Below are 11,058 nucleotides of genomic sequence, written 5' to 3'. Positions count from 1 at the left end.
GTGCACATGGAGATCAGAGGATCTTCTGGTAGTTTGAATGAGAGGGGCCACTGTGTTGGAACATTGGGTCCTCTGTTGGCAGAAGGGTTTGGAAAGGATTGTGCAGTGTGTTGGTTGCTTTGCTATTGCTGTGTTAACACACCCTAACTTACAAGGCAGCTTAAGGAAGAGTTTGTTTGGGGCTTACAATTTCAGAGAGTTGGAGTTGGACACAACTGGCAACATTGTAGATACCAAGTAACTCACTCAGCCCTAAATTTGCTTCTTCTTCCCCCCACGGGTTTTTTTCCCCCAGACAGGGTTTCTCTGTGTAGCCCTGGCTGTCCTGGAACTCACTCTGTAGACCAGGCTGGCCTCGAACTCAGAAATCCGCCTGCCTCTGCCTCCCAAGTGCTGGGATTAAAGGCATGTGCCATCTCCGCCCGGCTTTGCTTCTGTTTCTTGAGTGCTGAGATTAAAGTCTTTCTTCCTATCTATTTACCTATCTATCATCTATCTTATCAATCTTTCTAAAAATATTTTTTTTTATTTTTTAAAAAGATTTATTTATTTATTTTATGTATATGAGTACACTGTCACTGTCTTCAGACACACCAGCAGAGGGCATAAGATCCCATTACAGATGGCTTTGAGCCACCATGTGGTTGTTGGGAACTGAAGCCAGGACCTCTGGAAGAGCAGAGGTCTTAACTGCCGAGCCATCTGTCCAGCCTCCAAGATTTTTTTATTTTAATGCCCATTGGTGTTTTGCCTGCATGTATGTCTGTGACGGTACCAGATCCCTTGGAAATGGAGTTACACGGAGTTGTGGGTGCTGAGAATTGAACCTGGGTCCTCTGGAAGAGCAGCCAGTGCTCTTAATCAGGGAGCCCACTGTCCAGCCCCGCGAGACATTCTTTCTTACGAATTTAGTTTTTATTATTTATAATTATGTGTATGTGTGTGTCTGCATGTGTGTGCTATAAACTCTGGTCCTCTGGAAGATCAGTGTGGTCTTAACCACTGAGCCATCACCAGTCCTCTTCCTCATTCACCCCCACACCATGTCTCTGTCTCTGCCTATCCATCTGTCCGTCTCTCCTTTTTTCTGTGTCTTATGCCATGCACCTGTTCACTTGCATGTGGAGGCCAGAAGAGGGCACCCGGTCTCTTCCTCTACTGCTCTTTAGCTTTACCTTCGAGACAAAAATCTCTTTCTGAATCTGGAGCTCACATTTCCTTAGCTAGAGTGGAGGGCAGGAAGCCCTCAGGATGCTCCTGTCTCTAGTAGCTCTGCGGGAGCTAGGGTTGTCTGTATTTGAGGGGACGCCTGGCTTGTCACTTGTGAGCTGGGATACAAACTCTGAATCTCATGATTGTGTGGCAAGTGTCCTGCACCCCTGAGCCATCTCCCTAGGGGACATGATACACACCGGAATGAAATGTCTCCAGTGAACGCATGATTATGCGCAATGACTACATGCCAATTAAAGACGAACAACATGAGGAAGAGAGGGAGGGGACAGGAAGGAAAGGAAGAAGAGAGGGAAGGAGGAGGGAGGGAGGAAGGAAAGGAGGGAGGTAGAAAGGAAAGATGTGGAAAGGAGAGAGAAAGGAGGGAGGGAGGGAGGAAGGAGCAGGGAGGAGGGAGGACGGGACCTTAGAGATTGCTCATCATTTAGGAGTGTGCTCTTACCAAGGACTTGTTTTGAATCCCAACATTCATGTTGGAGATAGTTCATTACTACCAGCTCCAGAGGACCCGATGCCCCCTTCTGGTCTCTTTGGGCACTGCATAGCATATGTTCTTGATTCGGAAACAGCTAACAATAGCATACTTTAGTTATTTTTCTGAGACAGGGTTTCTCCATGTAGCCTCAGCTGTCCTGGAACTGGTTGGCCTTTAACTCTCGGATCTACCTACCCCTTGCCTCCCAAGTTCTGGGATTAAAGGCGTGTGCCACTGTCACCCGGCAACAGTTGCATTCTTAGCTTTAAGTATGGCTTCTAACATAAGCAACTACTTTAGACAAGGCGCTAACTAGGAGGTGGAGCTAACTCTCTGCCCTGGTAAAAGCTCCAGGTGTATCCTGTCGATTAAACGTGAGGGCAAGGAAAGCTAACGAACACCTGCAATGCCATGGGCTGTGACTCTGGCCAACTGACTGACAGCCGGCAGACAGGCAAAGCCAGTAACTAGTGAAGATGGAGTCAGAGATGGACGGAGGGGTCTTTCTGCTACCCCTGACTGGACTGGCAGCACTCAAAGAGCACACGATCATCTCCATGGTTGGGTCAGGGGACACACCTACGTGTGTGCTTTCCCTAGGTTTGGCCTATGGTAGCCCAGAGAATTAACCAATCTCAGTGGGGGGGTCCCTCAGTCTTTATTCAGTTTCTAACATACACATTCACACACAGACACAAATGCTCCAAGGCACACACACACCCACACACACTCATGCACACGTACACGCACACACACGTATATGTTTGCATGCATGCATGCATACACACTCACATACACACACAAATGCACAGGCACCCGCACGTGCATTAGTGCACACACACGTGTGTACACATGTGCACATGCATGTGCGCACACACTGAAAAAAAAAAAACAAAAGATTTGATGTAATTGAAAACTTAGACCCGTAGAGAGAACCCCATTCTCATGGCTTAGAAGACTCAACGCCATGAAGATGAAATTTTTACTGCAAACATACCCAGTGAAATAAGAGTTGCCTAGCTTGCATGAGGCTTTGAGTTCAATCCTTAGTACTCCCCACCCCCACCCCCTCACCAAAATTTCATGCTGATTCTATGGCTTGTATGTACATATGTGTACTGGCTAGTTTTATGTGAACTCGACCAAGCTAGAGTCACCGGAGAGGAGGGAGCCTCAGTTGAGAAAATGCCTCTGTGAGATTGCACTATAGGCAATCCTGCAGGGCATTTTCTTAATTAGTTGTTGGTGGGGGAGGACGCAGCCCATTGCGGGTGGAGCAGTCTCTGGGCTGGTGGTCCTGGGTTCTATTAGAAAGCTGGCTGAGCACGCCATGAGGAGCAAGCAGCACCCCTCCAATGGCCTCTGCATCAGCTTCAGCTTCTAGGTTCCTGCCCTGTGTGAGTTCCAGTCCTGACTTCCTTTGGTGATGAACAGCCATGTGGAAGTGTAAGCTGAATAAACCCTTTCCTCCCCAGCTTGCTTTGGTCATGGGGTTTCATCGCAGCAGTAGAAACCCTGGCTAAGACAACACATATGACTGTATTATGTCTGCATGCTTGTGCCTTCTAAAACTCATGCTAAATTTGTTTATTATTGTGATGGTATGGAGGGTGGTTAAGAGGTTCTAGGATATTGAGCAGTGGTGGCACACGTCTTTGATCCCAATAGACAGAGGCAGGTGGATGTCTGAGTTCGAGGCCAGCCTGGTCTACAGAGTGAGTTCCAGGACAGCCAGGGCTACACAGAGAAACCCTCTCTGAAAACAAAATGAAACAAAACAAAACCAAGAGGCACTGGGACACTACTGTGGGGAATTTTCTACCTTAACTGGCTCAGGGCCAGATCGCCGCCATCATGGACACAGTCGTGTAGAGCCCATCAGGCTGACTAGGGTGACCAAAGTGCCAAAGTCCTGGGCAAGACCAGTTCGCAGGGACAATGCACACAGGTGTGAGTGGAATTTATGGATGACACCAGTCGCTCTATCATCTGAAATGTCAAAGGCCCCATTCGAGAGGGTGCTCGGCTTATTGAAGTCAGAAAGAGAAGCTCGGAGCTCGCGCTGACCTGGCTGCTGGTAGGGTTCTGGATATCCACTACTTAGCCCATGGAATGACCTGCAACTGTTAAATAAAACATTTGTATTAAAAAAAAAGAAAGAAAGAAAGAAAAAGAAAGAAGGAAAGAAAGAAAGAAAGAGAGAAAGAAAAAGCTGGGCGGTGGCGGCACACGTCTTTAATCCCAGCACTTGGGAGGCAGAGGCAGTTGGATTTCTGAGTTCCAGGACAGCCAGAGCTGTACAGAAAAAAAAAATCTAAAAAAAAGAAAAAAAGAGAAAAGGAGGGGGGGAGAAGGGAGAGAGGGAAGGAAGAAAGAAAGGAAGAAAGGAAGGAAGGAAAAAATAGGCTCAGAAGATTTACAGTCTGATCGTAGTGACTCATAACATCAGGTAGCACACGTAGCCAGTCCAAAAAGGTGGAAGTCACATTGTAAAATTTATACCACAGCAAAGCAACGAAACGTGAACAGAGGCACTCAGATAGACACCTTCTTCCCCAGGCTCTCTATACAGAAATACCCATCAAAAAAGCTCACCTCCCTTCCCGGCAGAGCACCCCACCTCCTTCTCTGGGGACATACCTGTCACGCTCCTTATAGCCTATTCCAATACATTCTCTGTCTCTGTCCTAGAACCTGGCAAATTCTTTTACTGCCTGTACACCTGGCCTTGACGATGTCTCCAAAGACAACTGCCTCAGCTTTCTGTTTCTTTCTTTACTTTTTTTTTTTGTCTAATGTAGCAGCACACTCCTTTTATCTCAGCAGTAAAGCAGAGGCAGGGGAATCTCTGTGAGTTCGAGGCCAGCCTGGTCCACAGAGCGAGTTAGTTCCAAGCCAGCCAAGGCTGTATGACGAGACCCTATGTCTCCAAACAAAAACTACCATTTTTTGTCTCTGCATACGTGTGTGTCTGTGTATGTCTGTATGCACGCATGTTTGCAGTGACTGCCAGTGCGTTAGATCACGCTGGAACTGGAGAGGCAGGCAATTGTGAGGTACCTGAGGTGGGTGATGGTGCTGAGAATCAAACTCTGGTCCTCTGAAAGAATGGCAAGCATTCTGAACCATCGAACCACCTCTCCGGCCACCCTTTATCTTTTTATGTGTGTGCACGCGTGCGCATGCGTGCGTGCATGTTATCTGTTGGGGGCAGAAAGTCAGAGAGTAAATTTATGGGAGTCTGTCCTCTCTTTGTACCGTGTAGGACTGGATTCAGGCCCTCCGGCTTCCCAGCAGGTTCCTTTAGTCACTGAACTGTCATTCACAGTGCATAGCATAGCAACAAGTTTAACACACTTTTTTTTGTTTGAGACTTATTTTATTTATTTTATGTATGTGAGTACACTGTAGCTGTCATGAGACACACCATAGGAGGAAATCGGACCCTATTACAGATGGTTGTGAGCCACCCTGTGGTTGCTGGGATTTGAACTCGGGACCTCTGGAAGAGCAGTCGGTGCTCTTAACCGCTGAGCCATCTCTCCAGCCCTAACAGATTCCTTTTGATTACTTAAGTACCATTGACACTTTTTTTTTTTTTTTTTTTTTTTTTTTTTGATTTTTCGAGACAGGGTTTCTCTGTGTAGCCCTGGCTGTCCTGGTACTCACTGTGTAGACCAGGCTGGCCTCGAACTCGGAAATCTGCCTGCCTCTGCCTCCCAAGTGCTAGGATTAAAGGCGTGTGCCACCACCGCCCGGCACCATTGACACTTTTGTTTCTGTCTTTCAAGAAACGGATTCTCTGTGTAGCCCAAGCTGTCCTGGAACTTGCTCTGTAGCCCAGGCTGGTTTGAACTCAGGAATCTGCCTGCCTCTGCCTATTGAGTGCTGGGATTAAAGGCCACAACCCCTCCCCCTGGCTGGACACTTTTTTTTTTTTTTAAGATTTATTTATTTTTATGAGTACACTGTAGCTGTCTTCAGACACACCAGAAGAATGTATCGGATCCCATTACAGATGGTTGTGGGCCAACATGTGGTTGCTGGGAATTGAACTTAGGACCTCTCGAAGAGCAGTCAGTGCTCTTAACCACTGAACCATCTTTCCAGCCCCTACTTTTTTTTTTTTTTAAGATTTATTTTCCTTTTACATGTGTGTAGTGGTGGAATAAGGATGGCTCCTATAAGCTCAGTTATTTGTATGTTTAGTCACCAGGAAGTGGAACTGTTTAAAAGAACAAGGATTAGGAGGTGTGGCTTTGTTGGAGGAAATGTATCTCGGGGGGGTTGGCTTTGAGATTTCTTTCTTTTTTCTTTTTTTTGAAACAGGGTTTCTCTGTGTAGCCCTGACTATCCTGGAACTCACTCTGTAGACCAGGCTGACCTCCAACTCAGAAATCCTCCTGCCTCTGCCTCCCAAGGCTTTGAGATTTCAAAAGCTCATGCCAAGCCCGGCTTGTCTCTCTTCCTACCCCCTTTGGATTAGGACATAAAGCTCCCAGCTGTATGCCCAGTACTCTGGGTGCCTCCGCACTCCCTGCTACGATAGTGGATTAAACCTCTATTAGTGCCGGGCGGTGGTGGCGCACGCCTTTAGTCCCAGCACTTGGGAGGCAGAGGCAGGTGGATTTCTGAGTTCGAGGCCAGCCTGGTCTACAGAGTGAGTTCCAGGACAGCCAGGGCTATTCAGAAAAACCCTGTCTCGAAAAACCAAAAAAAAAAAAAACCTCTATTAGTGTAAGCAAACCTTCCAATTAAACGCATTTTTTTTTTTTTGTAAGCGTTGCTTTGGTCATGGTGTCTCTTAACAGCAATAGAACAGTGACTAAGACTGTGGCTGAATGCTTGTATGTATGTGTGTGCACCGTATGTGTGCAGTATCTGTGTAGTCCACAAGAGGGCACTGGATTTCCCCTTGAACCTGAGTTACAGACAGTTGTAAGCTGTTGTGTGGGTGCCGAGAACCAAACCCAGGCCGGAAGTCCCCTTTACTGCAGAGCTATCACTATCTCTAGACCCTTTGACCATTTCTGGACAAATTACGTATGTGTGTTGATGGTGAAACTCAAGAGACAGACTAAGGAGTATTTCCTTTTTTTCTTTTAATTGTTCCACTTATCAGGTCTATAACAGAAGGCATAGCTAAGGGTTGATGCTAGAGGGGATAATATAGCGTACCCAGAGCAGTCCTCCCCGCAAAAGGGAAAATGCATTGTGGGGGACTAGGACTACCCTGAGTTTCTCCGAGGAAGGGACCGGCCACCACTATCCACTGTAGTGCTGGGCAAAGTGTATAATCTTTGATTTCCGCCGCGGATGGTCTCCGCTTCCCAAAGAGATACGTCTATGGTAGGTGAGGATGTTGCCTTGTTTTTTGCTCTGGTAGATGATCTGGGCCTGGGTGACGACGAAGTACAGCCAGAAGCAGTGTAGGGAGGCGCGCGACACCCAGCCGAACCATCGCATGCCTCTGACCAGGGCCACGCTGAACTCGTCGGTGAGGGTCTGCACGGCCAGGTTGGTGGACTCGTAGATGAGGATCCAGGCGGTGTAGCTCATGAGGCCCTCGTAGATCTGGGCGTACACGGAGTACAGGAGGAAGCAGCTGGCGACCATGGTGACGATGGACGTGAAGAGGACGATTTGGAAGCTCCAGCAGATGAAGAAGTGCCCCACCACGTTGAGGCCGTGCGCTTGGAAGTTCTCCGTGCAGTTGCCGGTCCCTAGATGTTTCCTTTCAAAGATGAGGTGCATGTGGGTGGCCATGATGGAGAACACCCCCGATAGCACGGTGCCCATCTTGGCTGTCAACCCGTACAAGCTGCGTTGCTTCATGCCAGTGCCTCCTGTGGAGACAAGCAACCCCCCCGCAGGGATTCAGTTCCTGTCCAACTGCCTGGAAGTACCGGGTCTCTCTGCCTCGACGCCACTCCCCTTGGGAGCAGAGGGGAAGGGAAAGGGGATAAAGAGCCTCTTCAGCTGACCAAAGATGATGGGCTGGGGTGGGGATGGGGCGAGGCCTGGATGTTCTCTTGCGGGTAGAGGGCTTTGCAGAGGACCTGAGTTCAGGGTCCGTTGCGGTGTGACCCCTGCGGTGGCCTGTGTTTCTGTAATCCTGGTCATTGGGGGGAGGGGGCTGGGAGGATGGACAAAGGCAGATCCTGGAGTTTACTGGTCTAGGCAAAATAAGAGTTTTGGGTTCAGTTAAGAGAACCTGGAATGTGACGGACAGCCATAGGAGAAGGCGCCTGACGTTCTCCACGGGCTGACGGCGAGCCGAGACAGATGGATTTGCCCCTATCTTTTCTATGCCTGGCTTCGGAAGTCCCGTAGTGACAATCCCAGCATGTTCCTCTGAAGCCAGCCCTACTCGGTGGGCCATAGACTGGGGAGGGGAGCAGGGGTTTCCATTCTCCTGTGGGGGACTGGTTTTGTCAATGTGCAGGATAAGTATTCTTAGGTGAGTGTCCACGAGCCAAACCCAAGTTTGCCAAACTGCCCAAAGAAACAAACCCCACCACAGCAAAGAAAAAGTCACAATGAATTGATAGGCCCCGCTTTCCCTGACTATCACCTTGCTGAGCCTGGGGGTTATGTCTCTATTGGTCTGTTTCTCCCTGAGCGCCCCATGTTAATAACTGACAGCCGCCGCTCTCCCCTACCCCCCTCCGCCCCCGCCCCACCACTGCTTTGTAGAAGGGGTTAGACCTCACACAGACAATAGAACTTCGAGAACTGTTAGAAAACACCATGTGGCCAGGGAGTGGTGGCGCATGCCTTTAATCCCAGCACTTGGGAGGCAGAGGCAGGTGGATTTCTGAGTTCGAGGCCAGCCTGGTCTACAGAGTGAGTTCTAGGACAGCCAGGGCTACACAGAGAAACCCTGTCTCGAGAAACCAAAAGAAAAAAAAAAGAAAAAAAAAAAAAGAAAAAAGAAAACACCATGTGACTATGTGAACAGTTGGTAACTAGACAACTAGAGAGGAACTGGCTTCCTGGCTCCTTGGAACCATTTGCCTTGCACGTATAAAATCCTAGTTCCCAGCCCCTGTGCCATATAAAACCATGGTGCACACTTATAAATCCAGTACTCTGGTGTGTGGAGGCAGGAGGATGAGGAGTTCAGGTCATCGTTGGCTCCACAGTGAGTGAATTAAAAGGCACTTTGAGTGACAGGAAAACTCATCTAAGAAAGGGATGTAGGGGTCAGGCAGAGGTGGCACACACCTTTAATCCCAGCACTTGGGAGGCAGAGGCAGGCGGATTTCTGAGTTCGAGGCCAGCCTGGTCTACAGAGTGAGTTCTAGGACAGCCAGGGCTACACAGAGAAACCCTGTCTTGAAAACAAACAAACAAAACCCAACCATCCAAACAAAAAAACAATAAAAAGAAAAAGGGCTTTGGGGAAGGTTTGGGGGGCTGAGGAGCTTGCTGCCAAGCCTGACAACCTGAGTTCAATCCCCGGACTATACATAAAGGTGGGAGGAAAGAACTGACTCCACAAAGTTTTCCTCTGATCTCCACACATGTGCTCTGGCTCATGTGTCCCCATCATACATCATCATGTAAAGGGAGGGCAGGAGAGATGGCTCAGTGGTTAAGAGCACTGACTGTTCTTCCAGAGATCCTGAGTTCAATCCCCAGCAACCACATGGTGGCTCCCAACCATCTGTAATGGGAATCTGATGCCCTCTTCTGGTGTGTCTGAAGACAGCGACAGTGGACTCATGTACATAAAATAAATAAATCTTTAAAAAAAGAAACAAAAGGTATAAAAGGAGAAAGAAATTGTTCCATAGTTGCACAATGAGAGTGTTACATGGTTGTCAAAATAAATCCCATCTCTGCAGAAACATACTACAGTACGCTTGACTCTTAGTCTGATGAACCACAAGGCAGAAGGCGAAGGACCAACTTGGAAACTGCCCTCTAACAATTTCTCCAAGACTGCCGCAGCACACGTGTGCACACACATTGGCCCAAAATGAAAAAAAGAATGATCAGTGAAAATACCCATTAATAGAAGTCCTCGCAGAGTCGCCTTGAGGGTTCAATGAGCAAATGCGTTTGGGAGACTGAGGGTTGTGCACACGGGAAGCCCCGACCAACTCGGGGCTCTTCTGTCATAATGCCAACGGGCAGCTCCTGTTTACTCTGCATGTTAACTGTCATTTGCTAGGCTTTGTGCGCAGGGACGCCGGTTAGAATCTTTCCCCTGCCCATTTCCCGCTTTGCTAAGGGAGCCTGCTTATGTTCAGGATGGCAAGAGGCCCAGATCCAGGGAAAACATTACCTCATAGTGAGGATGCCCATGGACTGAGTTCCAGGAGATGAGACACAGGCGGAAATCCACTGGGCACTCTGCCAAGACACGTTCTGCCTGATGGTGGAGGAGAACGTGGGCATCGCAACCCTTACATTTTTATTTCTCACTTTTTTCAATATTTAATATGTGTGTGTAAGTGTGTGTAATGTCTATGCGAATGTGTGTGTGCGTGTGTGTGTGTGTGTGTGTGTGTGTGTGTGTGTCCAGTACCCAAGGATTCCAGAAGAGGGCATCAGATCTCTATGCAAACTACACAGACTTTGCCTGCCTCTGCTTCCTGAGTGCTGGGATTAAAAATCTGTGCCATCACAGTTGGCCTAAAACTGTTTTGTTTGTTTGTTTGTTGTTTGTTTGTTTTTTGAGGTAGGGTCTCATTCTATAGCTCTGGGGTCCTGAGGCTCACTATATAGATCAGGCTGGCCTTAAACTCACAGAGATCTTCGTATCTTGAAAGTGCTATGAATAAAGGAGTGGGCCATTATACCTGGCCTAAGACTACATTCTAAAAAGTATCTAGGGGCTGGCGAGATGGCTCAGCGGGTAAGCACTGACTGCTCTTCCAAAGGTCCTGAGTTTGGATCTCAGCAACCACATGGTGGCTCACAACCACCTGTAATGAGATCTGACGCCCTCTTCTGGAATGTCTGAAGATAGCTACAGTGAATTACACCGGAGCGAGTAGGGCCTGAGTGAGCGGGGCCGGCAGAGGTCCTGAATTTAATTCCCAGCAGCCACACATATGATAGTTCATGGCCATCTGTACAGCTACATTGTACTCATACAAGTAAAAAAAAAAAAGTATCAATCTATTCAGGAGGTGGTGGTGTGCCTTTAATCCTAGTACTTGGGGGACAGAAGCAGATGATCTCTGAGTTTGAGGCCAGTCAGGTCTACCAAGTGAGTTCTAGGACAGCCAGAGCTGCACAGAGAAACTCTGACTTGAAACAAAACAGAACGGGCTGGTGAGATGGCTCAGCGGGTAAGAGCATAGACTGCTCTTCTGAAGGTCATGAGTTCAAATCCC

At 48.2% G+C, this 11,058-nt stretch overlaps 1 protein-coding gene and 1 pseudogene across 4 annotated transcripts in view; one reads left to right on the top strand and one right to left on the bottom strand.

Moving 5' to 3' along the window:
* Positions 1 to 11,058, bottom strand: part of Tmem217 (transmembrane protein 217) — a 36,417-nt gene that overhangs the window by 3,008 nt on the left and 22,351 nt on the right. The window contains exon 2 of one of the 4 annotated variants that reach the window (XM_031347072.1): positions 3,776 to 3,831. The exons of 1 other annotated variant lie outside the window; for it this stretch is intronic. Coding sequence is in view for 1 of the 3 variants with exons in the window: in XM_031347068.1 (XP_031202928.1) it covers positions 6,974 to 7,543 (570 nt within the window). In the remaining 2 variants the exon portion in view is untranslated. Of the gene's footprint in view, positions 1 to 3,530; positions 3,832 to 6,793; positions 7,555 to 11,058 lie in introns of those variants that run through there. 2 more of the 4 variants (XM_031347070.1, XM_031347068.1) reach the window with 2 other exon arrangements.
* Positions 2,185 to 3,774, top strand: LOC116075378 (annotated as a pseudogene).

Source organism: Mastomys coucha, unplaced genomic scaffold (genome assembly GCF_008632895.1).
Source record: "Mastomys coucha isolate ucsf_1 unplaced genomic scaffold, UCSF_Mcou_1 pScaffold3, whole genome shotgun sequence".
NCBI lineage: Eukaryota > Metazoa > Chordata > Mammalia > Rodentia > Muridae > Mastomys > Mastomys coucha.
The sequence above is the reverse complement of the archived record's forward strand: the minus strand, read 5'-3'. Positions and strand labels throughout refer to the sequence as shown.